Source organism: Camelus dromedarius, chromosome 35, assembly GCF_036321535.1.
Source record: "Camelus dromedarius isolate mCamDro1 chromosome 35, mCamDro1.pat, whole genome shotgun sequence".
In the NCBI taxonomy this organism is placed as follows: domain Eukaryota; kingdom Metazoa; phylum Chordata; class Mammalia; order Artiodactyla; family Camelidae; genus Camelus; species Camelus dromedarius.
This window is the reverse complement of record NC_087470.1, coordinates 15452675-15478206: the sequence shown is the minus strand read 5'-3', so window position 1 is coordinate 15478206 and position 25532 is coordinate 15452675. Positions and strand designations below refer to the sequence as shown.

Below are 25532 nucleotides of genomic sequence, written 5' to 3'. Positions count from 1 at the left end.
TAACTTCTGATTGGTCCTGTTGTAGTACTTTATTTGCATGGAGCTCACTCCTGATTGGTTATTCCTCTCACTCCTGATTGGCCCACTTGCCTAACTTCTGATTGGTCCATTTGTAGTACTTCATTTGCATGGAGCTCACTCCTGATGGGTTATTTCTCTCCCTCCTGATTGGTCCATTTCTACAAAGCTTGTTCCTAATTAGTCAACTTTCATTATACCTCATTTGCATATGATGTTGCAAAGTGTAAAACTGGCACCTATAAAAGGCTTGTGTAAACCTACAGGAGGGGTCCAGAGCCTGGAGTGTTAACTCCACTGGGCCTGCTGGGGTAATAAACCCGAGTTCTCCAACCCGCCCAGTGCTGCTTGGTCTCTCGCCAGGATCCTGGTTGCTGTCACAGCTGAGCTGCAACACGTTTTTCGGCAACAAACACACACAGGACAGCTGACAGTAATTCCCACGTGTAACGTGACCTCTGGCTCATTGGGAAACTTCCCCAGTTGTCTCTAAAATGTCTTTCGCAGCTATTTCAATCAGTTCTTCAGTAAGTGAACTAAACCTGCTTTTCTTTCTTTCTTTCTTACTGCCCGCTCTGGCAATGAACAGGGTGGACCCCGGTCTCGCTCACTGAGGACGGGGAGGCAGGAGGAAGAGCGGGTTTAGAGGAGGAAGGTGATGAGTGGTGATCATTTTATGCAGAGGTCTGCCCTCAGGATGCACCCTTGGGAGTCGTCCAGCCACGGGAGGAGCTGAGACGTTGGGAGTGCGTGAGATAGGAAGGGTTGTCACCTTGTCACTGGCATTGTCACCGTTTATTTAGACACCACCGTCTGCTTGGCGCTGTCCTAGCACTTTTTATCACGAGTTCCTTTTCTTACTACGATCTTATGAGACAGGATTTTTCTGAGAAGGACACGGTCCCAGAGGGGTCCAGTAACTCGCTGAGTCTTTGCTGCTGGCACATTTGGGAGCAGAGATTTGAGCCTGACTGGTTCCGAAGTGCCTGTCCGTGAGCGCGGTGCCCACTGCTCCCTGCACGGAGGTGGGAAAGGCGGCCACGGATGGATAGAAGATGGATAGAAGCTTGAGCAGACAGGTGAGGGTCTCCTGAAGGCACCTGGGAAGAAACATCCAGAGAAAAATCCTGGAGGGATAACATTAGAGACACCAAGGGGCCGTGGCTTACATACCTTTATTCCTGTTTATTCTGCAGGTCACTCCTGTCAACCCGTCCAGAGCTCCCCGGGGCGGTGAGCTGGAGTACAGTGGGCTTCTGAACGGGGGGGGGGGGGGGGGGGGGGGGGGGGGGGGGGGGGGGGAGTGAAGATGGTCCAAAATCCAGTCCTTTCTGGATGCTTGGTGGGATGGGAAGGAGGCGTCCAGGGTAGCTGATAGATGGGGAAATTGGAGCCAAGGGACTGTTTGTTAAAAAGAATGGGACAGACAGTGGGCAGGAAGAGGTTAAATGCAAAAGTTCTAAGAATGGGAAAAAATATTTGCAAATGATGTGACTGACAAATGCTGGAGAGGCTGTGGAGAAAAGGGGACCCTCCTGCACTGATGGTGGGAATGCAGGTTGGAGCAGCCACTGTGGAAAGCAGTATGGAGATTCCTCAAAAAACTAAAAATAGACTTACCCTGTGACCCAGCAAAGCCACTCCTGTGCACATATCTGGAGAAAAGTCTAGCTGACAGCGGTGCCCGGGTTCCCCCGCTGTGATGGGGGCCGAGGCAGAGAGGAGCGAGTGAAGGCAGCCAGGATGGAGTGAGCCCGAGTTTGCAGGCACAGCTCGTGCATCTGGGGCAAGACCTTTGCCTGGTGTGGCTGGTGTTTGGTGCCATAGCTGGAGCACAGGCTTGCATGATGTGTGGGTCTAAATTCGCCTTCTCCTCCAATGTGGAGAAAAAAAATGCTACAAAATATCTTAGATGGTCTGCTGGACCCGCATCACTTGGAAATTAATAACAAATATGTCATGGAGTCACTGTGGGTACTCCGACCTCCCTTTCGCTCTTCACAAGTGGACAGTACATTTTCACCAGAATCTACCAAACCAGGGAGCTGAGGAAGGACCGAGAGGTGCGGAGGGGGAGGCAGTCCCCGCAGAGGGGACAGCGAGGCACAAGGGCATGGAGCCGCCCCTTGGAATCTAGCACGTGAGGAGGGCGAAGTCTGATCGAGCCCCTCAAAACAAGGTGCAGAAAGATGCCGTAAAAGATGTGAGTGGAGAAATTGGGTCCAGCCCCCCAGATCCTTCCCCGAAGGGGTTGTGCATTTGTGTGTCTCTGGAACACCAGCTTCACTGTGGGGTCCTCGGAGTGGTAGCCAGGTGTCTCTTGTCGGGGGCTCCTGCCCCCGGGTTGGCCTTGAGCCCCAGCAGCCGCCTTGTTGTCACCAGGATAAGAGAAGTAGAGGGCAAGGTTTCCTGTGAAGCACGTGGGACCCAAGATAAACTTTCCCTAAGTCAACTCTGGTCTCTCAAAGAGAAAAAAGTCAACTCTGGTCTCTCAAAGAGAAAAAAAGTGGGGGGAGACGTATTTCTAAGTCCGGGTCAGCTGGAGACAGCTCTGGGGCAGACTGTGTAACCCATTAAACAAACAAAAGCCGTTGCAGAAACGCTTAAAGGCAACAGAATGATGCATCATTCAGAGCAATTCTCTTTATCTCTCCAAAAGGGCTTAAAAAAAAAAAAAGCCTCAAGATTACACAATAAAAATCCCAAGTCTGTTTGAGGAATTGCACCCGCCCTCGGCGGATAGACTGCTGTCCACACTTCAGCCTTTTAATTCAATTCAGTTTTGCTTCATCAGAACCAACGGCCCAGAGACGGGCCTCAGGCGTCACATGTACCTGGGACCGGTCCCTGCGCCTGGCTTCGGTGGCTGGTCAAAGCCGCTTTGAGTCCCCGGGGTCCCCTTGGGACACTCGGGGAACTCATGCTTGCAGGGCTGTCGGGAGGGTCATGCGAGGAGATGCGTGTCACGTGCCGGCGCCCCGTCCACCTCGGCTGCCATCGTTATTGAGAGCAAAGCACGGAAGTGAGGTTCCTCGGGCGTCAGATGCTCTGCTGGCTTCCCAGCTCTGAGGCCGCGAGCTTTTCATCGCTGCACGAAAGTCCCCAGTGCCCCTTAGCAGAGAGGTGTGCGAGCTCCCGCTCCACTGTTGTGAAGACCCGGCTCACGGTGGAGTCATGTGGGCAGTGGCCAGACAACTGCGTCTTTGTTTGGTCACTTAGTGATGTCACCCTGGAAAAATCTTCCCTCAGATCATTCTGCTGGGAACAGTTAAAGAGCCATTTCTCCAGTCTCCCCGTGTGGCCAGTGCTGGGGGACGGAGACAAAACACATGCCATTAGGGCTTGGCCTCCAATGAACGGACCCCCCCCCCCCCCAGTAGCACGCAGGGTGGGGCTGATCACGAGTTTCCTGAAACCCACCCCCCTCTCCCCGTTGCCTTGATGAGGTGCACAAGTATCTTATCAGCGTGATTTGCCTGGATGTGGAACTGCAGGGAATTCCGACAGCAGTTTATAGCTGCAGGGACCTGGCTGGGGTGGGGTGGGGTGGGGGGGAGGGTTTTCAAAGCAAATTAATGCTCATTGACACGGAAGTTTCAGAAGATGCATTTACCCAACGGGGGCAAGCGTTTTTGAAATCTTCGTGTACGTGGTGGTGAATTAACTGTAATGAATGACCAACCATCCTCGCGTCCTCTTGAAGCGGTTCCTCTGGGGAGAAAGCTTGAAAGGGTCGTGTGAGGTTGTTATCTGCGCGGGATGGAATTTCGAAACCAGAAGGACCAGTTAATCCATCCTCCTTAACCCTGCAGGTGGGTTCCAGGCCTGCCTGGGGTCACCCCAGGGGCTGTTGGGGAGGGGCAAGGGGGAGCGAGCAGGGTCCCCCTCTGTGGATGGGAAGAGGTGGGCCACTCTCGGCCCGCTGCCTAGATCACCAGTCAGCATTTATCATGCACCACCTGGATGCCGTCTCTCTGATTTTCAGCCGGAGCCGAGCACACAGCCCGGCAGAACCAGCGCACCTTCCCACACCTTGAGATTCGCGGCTGGGGGCTAATTTACAAAAATCCATTTTCTGTCAAAACAAATGGGCCAGAAAGCTCAACCCGCGTGAATTCCTGTGATGAAACAAGAACGCGTAGAAGTATTTCGTGGCTGCGTTTTCAGACTCTTCTCTGTCTGTACATAACACACCAGGGAGTGGGGGTTTGGTAGCAAAGCGTGAGAGGTACCCCGCTGGCTGGGCTGGATGCTGTTTGCGTCCTGGGATCCAGACACAGCAGAAACCTGGCCGGACTTGGAGTTTATCTCTGGGATCAAACACCAGTGTGATCTCCAGTGTTGCCTCCTCCGTGTCTTCCCTGAAGACAGATTTTTAGGAAAAAAGGATGCCCCTTTGAGATAAAACTGAATAAGGAAAAAAACACACACACACACTTTGCTGTACACCTGAAGCTAACACAACATTGTACATCTACTACAATAAAAATAAATAAAAAACTCAAAAAAATTATTCAAGACACATTCAGGTCCTTTTTCTCTGGCACAGAGAAACCATCACGTGATCCCCCTCTTGGCTTCCCCAGAGGTCCCCTGTGTGGCTGTCAGTGGACCCCCTTCCATGTAGGCGGCTTTAATTTTTAAAACAGTAAAAAAAATTTTTTTCCAAACATACTACAGCTTTATTATTTCCAAGGCACATTTCCTAGGTTTGCGGCCGAGGCAGGCACTGGAGGCAGCGAGCCAGGGCAGCTGGGGTCCCTGCGTCCAGAGCACAGGGGAAGTTCACAGGGGCCGTGGGGAGGCAGAGGTGACAGGTGGCAGGGGGGCTCTGCAAGGTCTGTTTAAATGAGGGACTCTGGCGTCTCCTGGGATGAGGTCCACGGCAAGGGAAGAGGGGGTCATGAATTTGTGGCCACGTGGCCTGGCCGTCTTGCTCCGCGCACAGAGCATGCTCACAGACGCCCCGAGCATGCAGGGTTTGGGACACCACGCAGCAGACAAGACAGGAGTTTGGGACGTGATGTTTGAGTAACGTTTTCTGCAGTGTCCTATGAGACGGTCAGATGTCTGGCTGAATCCTGGGGTACCCGAGCCTTTCTTTGGACTGCCCCACCTCTCACTTCACATATGTCTTGCCTCCGCCCTTGGGCTGGCTTGCACATCACAATTCCCACTGCATTTGGAGACAACTGGCCAAGTTCTCATGGTCCCTGCAATCAGTGGACGGACAGCCATGAGACTCCAGGTCCTTCCGCGATGGGAATACGGGGTCCACCTCTCCCCGTGAAATTATAGGGCAGGAATTCCACAAAGAGAGATGTGTCTCTTCTTAGCTGAGCTGAGGTTTGCACATCTGGGTCCAAAGCACAGGCTCTAACCCTGTATATCCAAGGAGAGGTGTGTAGCAAAGGGAACCTACCCTCTGAGGGCCTGAGGCCACTGGGATAAGCAGCCAAAGAGATCAGATGGGGACACACGGGAAGAATGTGGGCAGAGGACAGAGAATCATTAGTATCAGCTCTGAATGTTTGACTGAGAAAAATGGTCCCCAGTCTTTCCTGTGCAACTGAGGGGGAGGGCGTAGCTCAGTGGTAGACTGCGTGCTTAGCATGCATGAGGTCCTGGGTTCAATCCCCAGTCCCTTTATTAAAAAAAAAAAAAAAGACATCCTGGTTCAGGAAACTCTATTCAATTTCTTGTAATATCATAAAATGGAAAAGAATATGAAAACAAAAAAAAATATATATATATGTCTGTGTATAACTGACTCACTTTGCTGTACACCTCAAATTAACATTGTAAATCAACTTCAATAAAAAATTTAAAAAAAGAAGGCCCTCGAGGGCTTTGAAAGAACACTTGTGTCTGGCCTCAGCCCCAAAGGTTATTATTGGATTGCGTGGGAGGAAGGTGTTTAAAAAGAGATTCATTCGTGTCCTGTTTTTTCTTGTTTTTTTTTTTTTCTTTTTTTCTTTTTTAGATTCCACATATGAGTGATCTCATGTGGTATGTTTCTTTCTCTTTCTGGCTACTTCACTTAGAATGACAGTCTCCAGGGCCGTACATGTTGCTGCAAATGGCATGATTTTACTCTTTTTCATGGCTGAATAGTATTCCATTGTGTAAATAGACCACATCTTCTTTATCCAGTCGTCTGTTGGTGGACATTTAGGTTGTTTCCACATCTTGCCTATTGTAAACTGTGCCGCTGTGAACATTGGGGTGCATGTGTCTTTTACAATTAGAAACTGAATATTTATTTTAAACATCTGCATATCTTTTGTCATTCTATTTCTCATATTAAAGGCAATTTATTTAATGTAAAATATGATTTCATTCTTATACTCTCTTGAGCCCGAATTGACTAGATTAAGAAAAATCACATTGCTGCTGTAGGGACCTGAGATTGAATTCATATTTAATGTTGATACGAGGTGACTTCTCAAGTTCTAGATATTTCTCCCATCTATTTTTACTTTTATTGTGTAGAAAGTTAAGTTAGTTAAGTTAAGTTCAGTTAGTGTCTGAAAATGCTTTAATATCTTGATAAAAAACCTCTACTTCATATAATTTTGTCCTATCATTTACCTGATGTTAAAAGTTGCAGATATGAAAACACACAGAGGGTAAGGAAATGAGAGAGAGAGAAAGCTTATGAAATAGAGTATTTTCTTAGACACAGAAAATAAAGTCAGTGTGCTGGGCCCCATGGCAGGTGTGCTGTAGAAATTCTCCCTGTGCAAGCTAGAGTCCTGGTTTGGTTTGCTGGGCTGAAGGTGGATCATCCAATGAATTCTATCCATCAGCCCTGGCTTTTAAATCCTATCAAATGGACGTGTAATGGCCCAGATACGAAAACAGCGGCACAAGACAGACAATTGAGGGCAAGTTACTTAAAGTGACTTCTTCCCCCGTCTCGGCATTTGGTTATGTGAATTCTGACTCACAAAAAGACTCCTGTCTGTTGCTCAGAAGTCACAAACACGGAGTGTTGACACTGCAAACTGCAGAAGACGACGAATAGAATTGAAGGTGTTTGAGTGAATCTTTGGCCAAATTCTGAGAACGTTGGCATAAAATCATCCAATCTCAACACTTTTTCTCTAAAGTAATAATGGCTTTAGTGTGTGATGTGAAGCAAGAACAGACTATGAAAAGCCGTGGGGGCCTCCTTGTATTCTGGAAGGGGAGAAAGTTTTGTTTTTTTTTTTAAATCATTTTGAAAGTCAAGAGAACACCTGCTTTGTTTACTGAAATAAGACACTTCCTTAACTAGAAATGGCAAGTTCTTGTGTTGGTTTGGTTAAGAACCAGCTTCTTTTTTTTTTTTAATGTCTTTTATTGATTTATAATCATTTTACAATGTTGTGTCAAATTCCAGCATAGAGCACAACTTTTCAGTTATACATGAACATACGTATATTCATTGTCACATTTTTTTCACTGTGAGCTACCACAACATCTTGTATATATTTCCCTGTGCTACACAATATAATCTTGTGTATCTATTCTACCATTTTTAAATCCCGTCTGTCCCTTCCCACCCTCCGCCCACTTGGCAACCACAAGTTTGTATTCTATGTCTGAGTCTATTTCTGTCCTGTATTTATGCTTTGTTTTTGTTTGTTTGTTTGTTTGTTTTTGTTTTTGCTTTTTAGATTCCACATAGGAGCAATCTCATATGGTATTTTTCCTTCTCTTTCTGGCTTACTTCACTTAGAATGACATTCTCCAGGAGCATCCATGTTGCTGCAAATGGCGTTATGTTGTCAGTTTTTATGGCTGAGTAGTATTCCATTGTATAAATATACCACCTCTTCTTTACCCAGTCATCTGTTGATGGACATTTAGGCTGTTTCCACGTCTTGGCTGTTGTAAATACTGCTGCTATGAACATTGAGGTGCAGGTGTCATCCTGAAGTAGAAAAACCAGCTTCTTCATCCCAGGGTAGACATTCTTGAGGGCAACGGCTGGTACAAAGAACAGAGAATCACAGGGATGGGTGAAATAAAAGCAGAGAGAGTCCCCTACCTCCTTCCGTCTTTCTGTTGGGGTCTCTAGATTCCATCCCTAGCATCTCGAACAGAGGAGAAGTAAAGATAGTGGCAGAATCCGGACAGCCTCTAAGTCCCTAAAAAATTGGGTTTATTCTTTGTCTGCTCTGGATGAATGGCCGTTGCCTTGGCGGCCTCAGAGAGGATGTCCAGTTACTTTAACAAACCTCAGGGAGATGGGAGCAGACCCTGTTTTTACCTAGAGCACTCGGTGGGGCGATGCTAGTCTGCCCTCTGGTACAATTCCTCAGCTGGGACATCTGGGGAAGCCAAGGGAAAGGTGCCTGCCTGAATGCTCATCTCTCCACGCATCCTCCCCAAACAATCCAGATCAAAAAGAAAGACAAATAAAATCCACACCTTCTACACTTTTATCACCAGAACGCTCTACAACTCACTCCTCCCTACGCAGAACAGAAACACCGACGTCCAACTTCCGGTGGAGCTGTTTTCTTGAGCTTGGCTCCCAAGACTTTGCAGAGAACAAGGCAGGGTCTCTGAAGGCTGCACGGAGGTCGGATGAGGGAAATCAGACTGAGCTAAAGCCAGATGGAATCCACATTAAGTACAAAATTCAAAAAATAAAACTAAACTATACCTGAAAAGGAGTAACTGGCATTTCAGAGCAGTTGACTTCAGGGAAGGGACCCAGAGGACGTGGAAGATCCAAAGAGACGTCTGGAAAGGCATCACTTCCAGCGATGAGAGGTTACAGAGAAAGGAAACTGAGTTTTGCAAGACAAAATAAGCAAGAGGCAGAAAGTTTGGACCCACAAGACAAAGATAAACAAGAAAAAAACAAAAATGAAACTCCAAGGTCACAACACCACTTCCATCATTGCTTCATAAAAACAGTCACCCAGGAAAGAAACCATGCATTGTTACACCGAGAAAAGAATCTTGAACGAGGAATGTTACAAGCAATCCAGACCACCAGCCCTGTCTGCTGAATGCAGAGATGCAACTGTATCGCTACAATGTCACCCCAAGAAGAAGATGGGACCAAAAAATTAAATACTTGAGCTGACAAAAATGCACTTCCCTCCCAACAATTAACCCTGAAGCAAAAGAGAGCATATTTTAGCAGTCCGAACTGAATTAAATATCCCCAAAGAAGTACTTGAGATGTGAAAAAAAATCTATCTTGAATGAAAAATTAAAAAAAAAAAAAACAAAGAAACACAAATGGATAGAAAATTGAAAGAAATTAAATCAGAGTTTTAGAAAAAGCTGACACATGACATATCAGTGATGACCACCTCATTAAAGTTCCCAAGGAAGAAGGAATTCAAGTAAAAACTAAATGAGGACAATCAAGAGAAGCAGGGCAAAAGGCAAAGATAATGAAAATGAGATAAAAATAGAAAAAAGGGTCAGAGAAAAGTCATTGAAATGGCAAACAACAAAGGAGATGCAACTTATATACAAGTTGAATCTCAAAAAAATGGAAAAGAATGAATAGCTTAACTATAAGCCAATGAAACTGTCTAGAAATAAAAGTTCGATCTACGTACTGAAAAGACCCAACAGGTGCTTGTGAACATTGATCCCAAACCATCAACACTGAGACATACTCTAATGAAATTATTAGACTTAAAAAATAAATTGAAGTGCCCAAGGCCATGAGGCAAAAAAGATTAAATAATTTCAAGGACGATATAATTAGAGTGGTATGCTGCTCAAAAAAAAAAAAAATCAAAGAAAGCAGTAATAGGGCAGCATTTGAAAGAAGTCAAGGGGGGAAAAAGCAAACGAAGTGTTTTATGTTGAACCAAGTTATTTTTCAGGCAGCAAAATTGTGGAAAGAGGGTAAACAGGCAGGAATCAGGGAATACAATACAGAGGAAGCCTTCCTGACCAATCGATGACAAGATAAACTCGATCGAATCAAGAGAACAACCAGGAGAGACTTTGCCAGAATGTCGAGTGGTGAATTAATACGTCTTAATTGCAGACCTGAGCCTAGATCAGAGGCACTGAGAAGGAAAAGGAAAAGAGGAAAGAATGACAGCTGACTGGTTATTAAATACATGGGCGTTCAACGAGATGGCTGGAAACTGAGTTAATCAGCTCATACAAGTTGAAGCACAAAAATAGACATCTTCTTAAATAAAACTATTTAAAAATAAAACAATGGAGAAGTGAATATCGTGTAAAGAAACAGCAAGTGCAATTACACACAGTGCAATTATAAGAAAAAAAAATTATTTGGCAGAGTTGAGACCAAACATAGTTGTTGTACTAACAAATGTGAGTGGGCTGAACTGACATTACAAAATATTTTAAACACAGCTCACAAGACAAGACACGATTCTGGTATACAAGAACCCCTCCCTTGCCACCGAAATAGGGAGTGAGTCAGAAAGGCTAAAAATAAAGAGTTAGCAGACATTTGGTCTTGTCCAAAACCACTTGGTGTGGATCAGTTTGATGTCCACACTCATGTACGTTTTGGTAGGACCAAAGTTCAAGGGCCTTTTGGCATGGACCATGTGGCTTACGAATATTTTGGACAGAACCAAATGTCCTGCAAGGAAAATGGAGGGATTTTTCTATTGGCATGCAATTGGCGGAATTAGTAAGAACTCATGATATATATCATCCATCCATCTATCTATCTATCTATCTATCTATCTGTCTGTCTGTCTGTCTGTCTGTCTGTCTGTCTGTCTGTCTATCTATCCATCCATCTATCCATCCATCTATCCATCCATCTATGTATCTATGTATCTATGTATGTATCTATCTACCTACCTACCTACCCATCCAACCATCTATCTATCTGTCTGTCTATCTATCTATCTATCTATCTATCTATCTATCTATCTATCTATCTATCTATCTATCTATCTATCCATCCATCTATCCATCCATCTATCCATCCATCTATGTATCTATGTATCTATGTATGTATCTATCTACCTACCTACCTACCCATCCAACCATCTATCTATCTGTCTATCTATCTATCATCTATCTATCTAATCTTTCCTAGTTCTGTCCACTAAGGGTCAAAAACAATGACGCTTAGCAGCTGTGAGCACACCTCATGCCGAGATCTTGATTTCTGAATATACTTTCCCTTAAAAAGAAAGAATTCTCCTTGGATAAGGAAATTCATTCCAGAGCTGGAACTTGGAAAATACAAGGCAAGTCCAGAATATCTTATTACTCCAAAAAGTAAATAATTGCTCAAAGAATGATGGAGATATTTCAAAAGGATACACAGCCAGTTTAAGGGACTCCACTGAAAAAGTCTAGAGCAACTTGAGACTCAAAGCCCATGCTAATAATGAGTAGTAATCTACAGAAGAAAATCAGAATCCATAAGTTTATACCAATAAGTCGATAAGTGAATGGGAGAATGGAAAAATATTTCCTACAACAGAGTACTGATCCATAAATGCAGAAGGGAAAAATCCATTTCAATTAATTCATTCAATTAATTCATTCAATTAATTCCATTAATCTTTTGAAAACCACCATTGGGTGACAAGTGTAGTAATAGTTGATTTAGGCAAGAATCACCAGTGGCTAAAACTAGTGAGCAAAAGTTTTTTTTGATAAACAGGATAGTTACATAGTCTCCAAGTATCACCCCATAAAATAGTTAATTACAAAAAAAAAAAAAACCAAACCAAAAAACCCTGAACTTTACAGTAGAGAAAACAGTCAGGACACTCCTTAATCAGTGTCATCAAAGTTAACGTCACCAGTTTGGAGACAGCTTACCGTGTACTTCCTGATAAGATGCCATGAAAAAAGAATCTACTGTCTCTTCTGTGTTATTACCACCCAAAATGGATGATTTGAATAAAATTATAAGGCAACATCGGTTTAATCCACTCAAGGGACATTCTATAACTATATACTGTTAATCCCTTAAAAATTTCCATGTCATGACGTATAAAGCATGAGGAATTAAGATTAAGGGAGACTACAGATAGGGTAATTAAATGTAAGGCATGTTGATCTTGGATTGAAACTAGCACCAGGGACATTTTTTCTCTTGCTGTGAAGAACATTATTACAACACGTGATGAAATTTGAGTAAAATCTGTAGATAATAATGCAGAATTCATGTAAGATCTGTGATTTTCATAATTGTACTGTAGTTAGATAAGAGAATGTCTTTGGTTTTCCGTTTGTTTGTTTGGTTAGGAAATACACACCAATGCATTTAGGGGCAGATTAAATGTTTACTTCCAAGTAGTTCAAAAAAAAGAGAAAAATGAAAGGAAAATATGGTTAAATATCAATATTTGTGTCATCTAGGTCAAGGGCATATGAGGATTCTTTGGATTACTGCAACTTTTCTGCAAATCTGAAATTATTTTGAATTTAAAAGTTTTGAAAAGTGACCAGAAATAATGGAAAGGTTTGAAAACAACACAGTGGGAGAAGATATTTTCAGGGCCAAGGGCTTGTTTCCAGAATGTAGAAAGACATCTTTCCAATCAAAAAGAAAAAGAAAAAGAACCTAATAGAAGGGCAAGAAATTTGGAGGCATTTCAAGGAGAAAGGATACTCAAATGGCCAATAAATGTATGAAAAAGAACTCAGCCTTATAAGTCATGAAAAGAAATGGAGTGAAAACCATGAGATGGCTCTGCCCACCCACCGAAATGGCTGGTGAATCCCCTCTTGGTGAGGCTGCAGACCACTGGACCTCTCAGGTCTTGTTGGTGGGTAGAAATACTGGCAAAAATCACTTTTGGGAAACTGACATTATCCACTAAAGCGAAACATATGTGCCCCTGATCACCCCAAAATGCTACTTCTAGTGACCCGCCCCATAGAAGTGCATGTGACATTCACCAAAAATGTGGGTAGCTCTCCCACAGAAGACTGGATGTCCTGTGGGGTATTCAAACAATTCTTTCCCATGTAGCGATGCAAAGAAACACACGCACAGCGATGTGGATGAATTTCACAAACATACTGTTAAATGAAGAAAAGCCAGACATGGAAGACGCACGTTACAGGATGGCCCATATGTGGAGCTATACGGAGAGGCAAAATTGCACGGCAGTGACAGAGGTAAGAGTTTCAGCCCTATGGGAGCATGAAGTGGCCACACAGTGGTTTCTTGGGTGGGGACGACGTTCTATTTCTAGAACCGGGAGGTGGTTGCCCAATTATGCTCCCTACGTGGTAATTAGTTGAGCCGCAATGTTTGCGTTGTGAACTCTTTTTTGTTGTGTGTGATATTCAGTAAAAAATTAAGAACAAGGAGACACAAAAACTACAATAAAACCAGCAGAAATGATTTTAAAAGAGTGAGCTTGCAGATTATGTCGGGAAAGGCAGCCACGCTCGTGACCAACGTGGCATCGGTAGCTAAGTTCACACGGCCGATGCGCTAAATGTGAGTTCCACCATCCAGCTGTGTATCTGATATCCCAAGGCTTCCATTAGTTTGGGAGACAATTCAAGAGTAGAAGAAAAATACCACATGACTGATGACATTTGCCTGGGACGCGTGGAGGGAGGCCCTTTCGCCAAGATGGAAAAAAGCCAGGGGAACACCAAAATTCCGTAGAATTCGTATGCTTGGTCATATTTGATTTTTTTCACTTATGGAAATCTGGGCGGGGGGACGGATTACTTTTTCCTTTCGTATATACTTTTCCAGAACCTGACATCATTGTGTGTGGTGGTGTCATTCTCCTGAAGAACCGGAGAGTCTCCCACGCCCGTTCGTTTCGGAAATTTTTATTTTAAAACACGGAACAGTCATTTTTCACAGTCAGAGGCTAATTAAATGGAATGACCTATTTCTGGGCTCACCAAGGCTTCCTTATCCCAGTCTTTTCCTCTGAGTTTCCTGTTCTGCTAAAGAGACCGTTCTTAAATTTTATTTTTTAAGTGACCTGCAGTTGGTAAACTCCTACTCTTTGCAAATCAAAAGATGTCTGTATTTTGCCCCTTCAGTAGAAGAATGATCATGTTCAAAGTTCAAAGTTGACGGCTGGTTTTCCTTGGCACTTTGAAGATAACACTTCATTATTATTGGAGGCAATAAATTCTGTAGCTTTGGGACGATCCTATATTTTTATGTGTGACATTCTGCCATTTCACAGCTGTGTGTGTGTGAGTGAGATTTTATTTTTATTTGCCCTGGTTAGAACTTAGAGTGAATTGTTTAATAGAGCACATCTTTCCACATTTCCAGAAAATTCTCAGCAATTATCTCATAAAGCATACATTTTCGATCATTCCCTTTTGCTCTTTTTATGAAATTCCTTAAGAGTATATTGTAGACTCTAAATGTATCCTCTAGGTTCTTAACTGAGGTTTCATTTAAAAACAAACAAACAAACAAAAACCTTTTTTTCTCTCTTTTGACTTTTGGGTAAATTCTGTGTTCCAGCTCACAAATTCACCTTTTGGCATCTATTTTAGAATTCATCCAGTTTTTTGATTTATTAGATTTTATTTTAATGTTTATATATTTTATCTCTAAGAATTAATTTTTTTTATGATCACTGTTTTTTTCCACTGTTTTTTTTCCCCAGCTTGCTGAAGTATAATTTACATCACTCATTTAAAGTTTACAGTTTTCAGTGATTATCAAGTTTTGTAACCACCACCAGCATGAGATGCAGGAGCATTTCTATTACCCCAGTTCTCTCCTGGGTTTTGTTATTAATCCTGTCCCCAGGCTCCTAGCTTTGGGAAATAACCATTGTGATTTTGTCTTTTCCAGAACTTCAGCTGGAAAGAATCATATCATATGGAGTCTTCTGCTTTTAACTTCCTTCACTTGGCACAATTTCGTCATGATTGTTACGCATATGGATCGTTTATTCCTTTTAGTTGCTGCGTAATATTCCAATGTACAGATAAAATTAGTCTGTTCATTCATACATTGATGGAATCTTGGGATGTTCCCCATTCTGGGCCATTATAAACAGTGCTGCTGTGAAAATTCACTGACATTTTGTGTGGACAGGTTCACATTCCTCTTGGCTGAATGCCTAGGAGTGGAAATGTTGAATTATACAGTAAGTGTGTGTTTATAAAACCCTGCTCAACTGATTCCCAAAGCTGCTGCATTATTTTACATTCTAAACAGGATGTGAGGGTTTCATTTGCTCTGCTTCCTTGTCAACACTTACAATTGTCAGTCTTTTAAATTTTAGCCACTTTAGTGTCCGTGTATCTCAGTGGGATTTTAAATTTGTATTTTCCTGGTAACTAATGATGCCTGCTGTACCTGCCTTAATGTATGTCTCGGTCATATACAGTCTGGAGATAAATCTGTCAGATACTTGCTTTTCAAATGTTTCCCTCCACTTGGTGGCTTGTCTTTTCATTTTCTTAATGTTCTTTTAAAGGGCATTAAATTAAAATATGTAATTTTAAAGAGCATTAAATTAAGTATGTAATTTTGATGAAGCTCATTTCAATATTTTGCTCTGCGGTTTGCCTTTTTGGTGTCCTGTTAAAATCATCACTGTCAAAGACAAAGTCACAGTGATGCTTCTCTGCTGTGTTCTTCTGGAAGACTTACAAGTTAGCTGTTACATTTGGGTCTACGATAAATACTAAAATTATTTTTTATTTAATTTCCTTTTTGGGGGTGGGTAGTTAGGGTTATTTATTTATTTAATGGAGGGTCTGGGGATTGAACCCAGGACCTCATGCATGTAGACATGCGCTATACCACTGAGCTACAGCCTCCCCACTGAAATTATTTTTGATAATGATATAAAGTGAAGACCAGGTTCATTTATTTTCATACCAATATCCAGTTGTGCCAGGAGCAACTTGGGTAAAGATTTATCCTTTTTGGTCACACATCACTCGGCCACATAAATGAGACCCTGTCTCTGGACACTTTCTATTTCCTTCTATTGGTCTCGATATATATCAATGTCTGTCAGTTCCACATTGCCTTGAATTCTGAGGTTTGAAATTACATCGTACAAATCCTCCTTTTTTTTTTCTTCTTTTTAGACGTTCATAAGCATAGGAAAAGATGCTCAAAGTCCAAAGTCCTTAGAGGATTACGGATTCAAAACAGTGAGATACCACCATGCACATCTTGATTGGCCCAAATCTGGAACACTGACAACAGCAAATGGTGGTGAGGACATGGGGTGACAGGAACGCTCACTCACTGCTGCCGGGAGCACAGAGTGGTACAGCCACTCTGGAAGACAGTTTGGCAGTTTCCTGCAAAGCTAAACATATTCCTACCATATGATCAAGCAATTGAGCCCCCTTGATGTTTACCTGAAGAAACTGAAAACATATGTCCGCACGAAAACCCACCAGTGGATGTTTATAGCAGCTTTATTCATCATTGCCAAAATGTGGGAGCACCCACGGTGTCCGTTAGTAGGTGAATAATTAATCTGTGGCACCTCCAGACAACTGATGGATAACAAATGGAATATTATTCAGTGCTGAAAAAGGAATGCGTTATCCTTCATGAAAGCACAAAGCAGGCATCTTAAGGGCATAACACTGAGAGAAGGAAGCCAATCAGAAAAGGCTACGTTTTCTGGGATTCCCAGTCTATGACATTTGGAAAAGGCAAAACTATGGAGACCATGAAACACTCAGGGGTTGGCAGGGGAGGGGTACAGGGCACATCAGAGAGGAATTTTAAGGCAGTGAACTTGTTCTGAGTGCCACTCCAAGGAAGGATACATGTCATCATAAATTTTTTGAAGGTATAACGTTTCAAAATGTGTTACATAGCAAGGGTATAATTAGCCATTTCCAGCGCCTCATAGATCCTCTGATTCTGCTGGTTCATTCATTCTTTCCCACGCGCTCAGTCACCTGAAACACGCAGCCATGCTCACCTCCGTCCTGAATGATTGGGGAGGATTGTCATGATTTGACAGGCATGTCTGATTTCATGTGCCTTGTCTGTAACACCAGCCAGAAGTTTCTAGTTCACAGTCGATTGCACGCTTCAAAGATGAATTTTGATAACACAGTCACTCAGTTACACGCACCTGGAGATGAGACGTGTGGCGTGGCGTGGCTTGGGCCATGATTGGTAGTGATTGCTAATATAAATCCACTTTGGAGCGAGTTGCGAGTACACATTACAGAATGTCAGGGTGCAATTTGATGTTGAAGGATTTCTTTTTAAAAGTGTTATACTTAATGAATGATGTTGAAGATGGTTCTGCATATTCGATTGGATGTAATTAAAATCCCCAGGGTTGTGGTTTTTGAAAGCTGTGTGTGCCTGCTGTCTGCAGAGATGTCGAGGTGAGTGGAGTCCTTAAAGGAGAGGCTTTATTCCACTCTCTCTCTTCCCTGTTTCTGCCCTCTTTTCCCCCTACTTTCATCCTGCCCACTTTGCAATCAGTTCCTCAGTCCTTAAACTCAGACATCAAACAGGGCGTCGGGTGCTCGGGGGAAGGGACCCACGAAAGAATGGATGGAATAAAACATGATAAATGACAGAGACCAGGCCAGGCTCTCACAGTGCAGACCAGGGCACCCCCCGTCCTGTGGGGAGGATTAGGGAGGATTTCTGGGGAATCCATTTGAGTTACAGAGGAGGGAGCTACATGTCCAGATAGGACATCCCTTGCCCATTCGTACCATTGCTCCAGGACCTCAAAACATTTGCAGATGGGCAATAGCCATCCTGGGGCTCGTGTGATGGAAATAAGACCAGGTCTAAGGGAAGCGAAACATCACTCAATCTCTCTCACTTTTGTCTCTGTCCCTCACTCCAATTTGCAAATACACAAAGTTTGTCCTGGGACTCCAGCAATGTCCCTTAATATTCTCTTTCTTCCCCTTAAGTGCCACTCTGCTTTTCTCTCTCCACACCACAAATATCCACTTACTCTTTCCCTGGTCCTCTAATCAGAACCAGGTATTATGAATCACTCCAGCCAGCTAATTCTTACTCACGTGTAAATGACTGCTAAGAATCGGTCACTCCTGGGTGTTTTTTTTTACAGATGTGTAGCTAAAAGTCGGTCTCCTTATGTGAGTGGTGGGCCAAAGGTTTGGAGAGTCTTTCCCGGCAAGGGGAAAGAGGGTTCAAGGCATGCCAAGGCCCCCAGTCCCCTGCATGGATATCAGAGGACCCCAGAGGTCTGCAGGCGGAGAAGCTGATTGGATGAAACCCCAAATCCAGAACTGGCATCAAAGCCGTATTTAGCATGTTGGGGTGGGAGGGGTTTGGGGGGCTGCAGTTGGGGTGTATTTGACATAGAGGAAGAGCCTGTTGAGTGGATGGGGAGATATTTCCTCCCCAGGGAGGCACATGCAGTTACGTCCCGCCTGGAGGGGCCCAGACTTCTGAAGACCTGGCTTCAGACAGTTCTTTTTCTACAAGATCATCCTTTAATTTACATGGCTTTTTGGTTTCTGTTTCTAACAACACAGAGCACATGAGTGCTTGATTACAAGTAACACCAATTTCGCTAACAACTTTTTCTTTTTTTCTAATTGGGGGTGGGGGTAGGGGTAACTTGATTCAAAAACCAAACAAAAAAAAAGCAAACCTTGCCTCTAGGAATGAGTCCCCAAAAACCGGCATGTTCTTAAGCTGGGGATTTAAGCGAAGTCCCCTCCCAAGTCATCTTACATTGATTTTTTTCTTTTTCCTCCCAGCCACCCCATTTCAGACGGTAAAATACGAAAAAAGTGAGTGTGAGGGCTGAGAAGTGAGCGTGTCTTCCCACAGGTGGGGTCTGTCCCTGGGGACCAGAAAGAAAGTTGACCACCGAGTGCATCTTATGTTTCAAAACACAAGGTAGTTAAGAAGGTTTAATCTCAAGGGAAGGTTTAATTAAAAAAAAAAAAAAGCCACCACTCCTTAGGGTTTCCACGTTTGCAAAAAGAAGCACATGATTTGACTGGGGTACAGCGTAGTGATTCAGTTACACACAGATATATTCTTATATTTAATTTTTTATTATAGGCTATTATTACAAGGCATTGGATAGATTCCCCTGTGCTCTACAGCAGTTCATTGCTGTTTATCTAATTTTGTATACTTCAATTAAAATTTTTTAAAAATTAAGAAGAAAGGAATTAAGAGTTTTTAAGGCATCAGTGCCCGGGTGCAGTTGAAAACAGGTTCCCCGGCTGCCCGCCCCTGCGTCCTGCAGACCAGCTGTTTTCAAAGACCCCAGAAATGAAATGCGATTCTGCGTGGGCACATGTCAGCCGGTCCTAACAGCTGTGCGGGGTCCGCAGAGTGGTCGGGGCCAGGGGGAGCCTTGTTTAGAAGCCTCGGAGGGAGACAGTCTGGCTCGGGGGGCCTGCGTGGGAGTGTATGTGTGGGAGGTCAGCATCCCTAGGGGACTGCGGCTGTGGTCCTCTCTCTGACGGACACCCTTGGAGAGCGGGTCAGATGTAAGATGATGGACACCAAGGACAAGTTTTATCCAAGCTATTTGCAGACTGTTGCAGGTAAATCACACTGTGACAGAGGAAAGATGGCTAGTAACTCTTGGATGAACTTGGCATCTTTAAAGCAAGCATTTTACAAAAGCCACCTGTGGATTTGGTCACAGGGCACAGGGCAGAAGTTCAGATCTCCTGTCGGCCCGCTGCTCCCCGTGTGATTGCTGTTCCTGTGCGTGCTCTCTGCACAGGGAGGTGCCACTTTTCTACACTCTCGGAGACCCCCTCCCTCTTCCCCACTAGAGTGTAAATTGGGTCAGGGGCTGGGAACACACAAAGCTCAAGGTGGACGGCCTGGGTGAGGCGCTGGGGGGTGACGGAGGCGTTGCTTGGACCCCGGGGAGGGGTGATGAGGGTCTCCTTCCAGGGATGAAGGATGCAGCCAGGCCAGCTCCCGCTGGGCCGCGAGACGAGGAATCTCATGTGCGGAAAACGCGCCGGTGCCCGCGATCCCCACGCCCACCCCCGTGCCACTCACCGCAGGACTGTCTGGCCTCTGTCCCCTTGTCGTCTCACGGACAGCGCGCCTCCAGATCCCCAACTACTTCAGGCATCCCTGCGTCTGCTCTTGATGGAGAGAGGCCTTCAAGGCATTGGCCGCCTTCAGCTTAGCACAAGGCACGCAACACTCGGCTGTCACTGTAGCCTGAGGCCAGAATGCGGCCACGTGCTCAGCAGCTGGGAAGTCTGGCCGGGGGAAGGCGCGGATGGCGGGGACCCCGGCTCCCCGTGGGCGGTAAGGAGCTGCAGGGAGGCAGGTGCGTGGCCCCACCTTCCGACTCTGCTGTGCGTGGAGTCTTGGGGTCCTGAAGATGTCCCCTCTAGAGCTGGACCCTCCGCAGCCGTCTTCCCGGACTTGACAGGGGGACACAGTCAAAACACAGGCTTTGGAGCAAGTGGAGGGGTTGCCTCCATTTTTGCCTCCAACCCCAAGGGCAGTTGTGGGCAGTGGTTACACTCTCCGTGTCTCCCCGTCTGCAAAATGGGGACAGTATCCACCTGCCGCTTACCTCGTAGAGAACTGAGGGTGCTCGGGTGCAGGTAGCCATCCTGTCATCAGGGGCTGAGCTGGGGCGCCGCGGCCATCACCTGTCCCAGCCTCCTGCGTCGCGGGCATCAAAGCCAGCATTGTTGTTCGTCCTTTCGGCTTCCTCCCTAACCCGCCTGCCAAGGACTCCCCATGTGCTCGCAGCCCAGCCCGCCTGAGAAGGTTCCAGCTGAACAAAGGCCTCACCATCGCGTCACTGTTTCCTTTTGTTTGCACTTTGATAACCCCCGAAGCCTGGTGCAGACTTTCGCTATTAAAAACGGCCCTGTTGAGCAGTGAGCAGTCACGGGCACTTTCCGGAGCCGGCCGTGGGCGCTGGTGCCCAGGGTGCCGGTGCAGTCACGGGTGCCTGCCTGGGGGAGGCGGCGCTGGCACCTGCTGCGGGTTGGGAACCTTTGCGCGGCTGCCCTCTGCCCCCACCCAGGAGTCCTTTGGTGGGGGTGTCATTTCCACTGGGTTTCCTCAGCCACACCCCCTATCTTGGCAGTGAGCGAAGAAAACGTTTTTGCAAACTGGAAGGCAAACTGGGGGCAAGCATTGCAGAGATACGCGTCTCCACACCACGCAGGGCGCTTGGTGAGCACAGAGGGTTTCTTCAGGCAGAATTAGGAAACCTTTACAAAGGAGGCATAGCTTGGGGTTAGATCCACGAAGGAAGCCCCCTGAGAGGACCCTGGTTTCCACGGGGTCCCTTTCCCTGGCTCACTGGCTGGCGGCAGGGGCGGGGTCCCCTGGTGGCCTCCATCCTCCTGCCCAGCTCAGGGGGCCGACCCCGGGCTCCTCCCCCCGCCCGGGGCTGGCTGTCTGGCCTCCGGGGTGTGTGTGCGCCTCGCCACCTGCCTTGTGTGGATAACGTAAACACAGCGCTGTCCGAGGCAGGCAGGCACTTGGGCGATGCTCCGGAACACTGAGTTCGGGATGCCCAGGGCCTCGCTGCATCCGTGGGGGGACGGAAGCAGGGCGCCGGCTGGAGCGCGAGGACCACGCGCGCGGCGGGGTGGCCGGGGCGTGGGCAGCCTGCGCCTGTGAGGAAGCCATCGGGAGGGGGTGGGGGGCCTCTGTCCTGCCCCCCACGCCCCTCAGGGACGTGGGTGAAAGCAGGAAGGGGGCTGGCCGTGTCCCTATGACGCTTGCAAGGATGCGAGCCCACTCCATGGGCAGGAGGCAGCCCGGGTTCTCCAAGGGCTGGAGGGCGGGCCTGGGCACTGGGCACTGGGCACGGGGCTGGATGGCTTTGTGAAAGTCAGGAGCGAACTGACACCCCTGCCCTTGGGTCTTAACCAACTGGTGGTGGGGAGGGCGCTCAGCAGCAGGCGCTGTGAGGGTCCCGGTGAGTCACCCTGCGTCACACGTTAGACCGAATTAACACCCAGCAGTTAGGAGGAGTGACTCCTGCAAGCGGGGGAACGGGCTTCAGTGGCTTTCATGGCTTGTCCAAGGCCTTTGTCCCCGTAGCGGGGCGCCGGCCCCCCCTCACTGCTGAGCGTCTGGTGGACGCCACCTTCATCTGACGGTCACTTACAGAATGTGGAGCTGTCCCGAGGCTTCGGTGGCTCTTGGTCTGCAGCCAGTGCCCGAGCATTCAGTTTTGTTTTGCTTTTTACGGAAACGATACATTGTTTTAAAATGCAGTGTGGTTGATTTACAATGTTGTGCTCGTTTCAGGTGCGCAGCAGAGTGGTTCAGTCACACACACACACGTAATCTTTCTCAGGTCTTCTCTGTTGTAAGTTGTCTACAGATATTGAGAGAGGTTCCCTGTGCTGTACAGTAAGTCCTTGTTGTTTATCTATTCTGGCTGCAGGGTGCTGGGTGCTGGGTGCTAGCTGCTGGCTGCAGGGTGCTAGGTACTGGGTGCAGTGTGCTGAGTGATGGCTGCAGGGTGCTGAGTACTGGCTACTGAGTCCTGGGTGATGGCTTCAGGGTGCTGGGTGCTGGGGTACTAGGTGATGGCTGCAGGGTGCTGGGTGCTGAATGCTGGGTGCTGGGTGCTGAGTGCTGATTGCTGGCTGCAGGGTGCTGGGTGATGAGTGCTGGGTACTGGGGTGCTGTGTGCTGAGTTGCTGGGTGCCGGCTGCAGGGTGCTGGGTGCTGGCAGCAGCAGAAACAGTCGAAGCAGCTGCTCCCGAGGTGCCCCTCTCCTTGCCTGGAGCTGCAGGCCCTCAGAGCCGGTGGGGGTGAGGTGGGACGTGCCCACTGGGCTGAGCGTGGGTCAGGTGTGTGTCCTGAAGCAGGAGCCAGAGAAGGAGGCAAGGAGGCCCTGCCTTGGGTCAGTGTGCCCAGCACCACGGGGAACAGAAGCCTCCCCAGCGAGGAAGCTCGACGGGACCGGAGGCTGGAGGCAGACAGACAGCACGCAGACCCTCATTTCAGCGAGAGTCCGCGCCACCGGCCTCGCGTCCGTCCCCTCCAGGGCCTCGGTGCGACCTGTGGGCCTGCCTGTCTCTGTCTCGCCCAACCCTGAGCCTGTGCACTGGAACTTCCCCATCCGAAGAGCCAGAGGAAACAGAAGGTCCACGGTGATTACCGCGTTACCACCACGCCCGCCCAGGCCCTCGAGTCCCGGGCTGTTTGTTCCAAGAGCGATGTTGGAACCAGTTTGCGAGAAGTGACGTCTGAACGAGCTTGCCCAACCCTGCGTTCTGCAGATAAGGACAGGGGCTCCGAACGCGTCCTGGGTCACAGGGTCGGAACCGCCCTGCACCCCCCAATGCTACACGCTTCTGTCACCTCAAAGCTTGGATCACATTTTAACTGTGCATTTCCCATCATGTTTTATGTATCTGCAAACATTTTACACTTGATTTGATCATTTCTGACTTTTCTTTTTTTGCTCACAACTTCTAAGATGCTTTTTCTTTATCTTCGGCTTTCTTTGGTTTCTCTCTGATTTGTCTAAACGTGGACTTCATTTTCCCGCAGGGCCCTGCACCTTCCAAGGAAAGCGGACCTTGGTGATCAGCTTGGGTGTTTAGCCGATGAGATGGCCCAGCCAGGGGTGGAAGGCATGGCTTGAGCAGACAGTGAGGGGGGAGAGAGGGGAAACTGAGGCAGGAACTGTCGGGGGAAAGGCGTGCCAAGGGTTCCCAGGAGGCTCCAGAAGCTGGAAGAGGCTTCAGAGGGAGCAGACCCTGCTGACCCCTTTCTTTTAGGCGTCCAGCCTCGACCAGGTGAGATAACAAATTTCTGTTGTTTGAAGCCACCAAGTTTGTGGCATTTTGGATAACAGCCCTGGGAACTGAATACAGCATCTCAGTGATTCAGGAAAATTTACAGCCATTCTCTCTTCAAAATTTTTTTCCTTTTTTTCTTTTCCTTTTGTTTTATAAGGGAGCGGTAACTAGGTTTATTTATTTATATTTGCAGGAGGCACTGGGGATGGAACCCAGGACCTCGTGCCTGCTAAGCACACACTCTACCCCTGAGCGCTACCCTCCCCCCTCTTAATTTTTCTAACTTTTGTTAAAAAAATTTTTTATTTTTTTACTTAATTTTTAATTTCTAAATTTTTAATTGAGTTACAGAGTCAGTTGACAACGTTGTGTCAATTTCTGGTGCACAGCACAGTGCTTCGGTCATACGTGAACATCCATACATTCATTTTCATATTCTTTTTCACCGTGAGCTACCACAAGATCTTGTATATATTTCCCTGTGCTCTACGGTGTAATCCTGTTTATCTATTGTATATACACCTGTCAGTGTCTGCAAATCTGAAGTCCCGGTTTATCCCTTCCCACCCCCGTCCCGACCCTCCCGCCTGTTTGAATGTTAATCCAGCCTCAATGTCTCTCCCTTTGCTGCTCAGCCTCTAATGAAACCCCAGTTCTTCTCAGCGACCCCAGCACCTCTCTCCTCCTCCGGCCCTCGTGCTGTTTATCTTTCATCCCCTGCGCCCCTCGAGATAACCTCTCCCTCACCAGTTTATAAACTCTGCCTTTAGCTGTGTCGAATCCGCTGTTAAAACGACCCACTGGGTTTTCCATTTTGGTTATTTTATCTTATTTTTTAAAAAACTCTAGAGTCCTTGGTGGGGACGGTTTCCTTTTCCGTGCACACATCCGTAAGTCTGTCTGGAAGCTTTCAGCACCGTCACCGGAAGCTTTGACCATTTCTGTGTGATCATCCAGGCCCACAAGTCTTTGCCCGACTCTCTGCCCCAGTGTGTTCCTGCCGGTTCTCCGTCCTGGGCTCCAGTCTCCACGTCTGCCGGGTTGGCTCTGTCTGCAAAATCACTTGCAGAAATAACAGGGGGTAACGGATGAATGCAGTTCACATCTAGGTGTTTGGGATCACGAGGAACCTAAAAACCACATGGCACCAAAGTCAAACCCTTAAATCAGCCGGGGTCACCACCTGATGCGAATCTGTGCTCTGCTTCCCCTGGGACCCGTGCCGTGGCTCACTGCCACTCCCAGGAGGTGGCCCTTCGGGGTTCCACCTTATTATGGGGAGCTCCTGTGAGACCCCCCCCCCCAGCCGCCACCTGCTGTGAGCCTGGGGCACGGACTCCTGCTCCTGTGCTCCATGAAACCTTAAAAAATTAAAGCTCGAATCCCTGTGCAGCAAATGTGTCAGGCAAAGAGCGGCTTCTGAGGGCGGGTGACCCACCTGGGTTCCCGCTTCCTCTGCCGTTCAGATCTGGCGGCTCCTTGCCGTCTATCAGCTCTTTGCTGCTTCCAAGAACATTGACTCTTAGCTATGCACCAGCTTTTTTAATGTTTTGTTTTGTTTTGCGCAGCAGAGCGAGTCCAAATTCCCCGGAGGAGGCCCCTCGGGCAGCCCCGCTGTGGACGCGGACGCCTCGTGGGTACCAAGCAAAATTGTTGCCGGAGCTGCGAAGGGTGTTTGCTCAGAACCTTCCCACCCCCACCGTCAGCAGGAGTGAACACAAATCGTCAAGTCAAAGGTTCCAGGGATAAGAAAGGTGCCACAAACAGGAGCCCAGATGGAAACAGCTGGGAGCAAGGTGGGGACGACGCTGACCTCCGACAGACCGAGTCTCATC

At 46.9% G+C, this 25532-nt stretch overlaps 1 protein-coding gene and 2 long non-coding RNA genes across 10 annotated transcripts in view; 2 read left to right on the top strand and 1 right to left on the bottom strand.

Annotated features, from left to right (window-relative positions):
- Positions 1-1280: 1280 nt before the first annotated feature.
- Positions 1281-25532, top strand: part of LOC135320032 (uncharacterized) — a 285059-nt gene continuing 260807 nt past the window's right edge. The window contains exon 1 of the long non-coding RNA XR_010379160.1: positions 1281-1321. This is a non-coding gene — a long non-coding RNA (uncharacterized LOC135320032). The remainder of the gene's footprint in view (positions 1322-25532) is intronic.
- On the top strand, positions 20992-24755 carry LOC116150639 (uncharacterized). 2 transcript variants are annotated; one of them, XR_010379123.1, is made up of 4 exons: positions 20995-21100; positions 22190-22294; positions 22741-23694; positions 24655-24755. It is a non-coding gene; the product is annotated as an uncharacterized LOC116150639 (long non-coding RNA). The 2 variants fall into 2 exon arrangements; XR_010379122.1 differs by having other exon boundaries at positions 20992-21100; positions 22190-23694.
- The window catches only part of COBL (cordon-bleu WH2 repeat protein), a 154755-nt gene continuing 153242 nt past the window's right edge, over positions 24020-25532 (bottom strand). For all 7 annotated transcript variants that reach the window (XM_064482333.1, XM_064482338.1, XM_064482336.1 and 4 more), the window contains one exon: positions 24020-24827. In XM_064482333.1, coding sequence (XP_064338403.1) covers positions 24543-24827 — 285 coding nt within the window. In that variant the 3' untranslated portion in view covers positions 24020-24542. The remainder of the gene's footprint in view (positions 24828-25532) is intronic.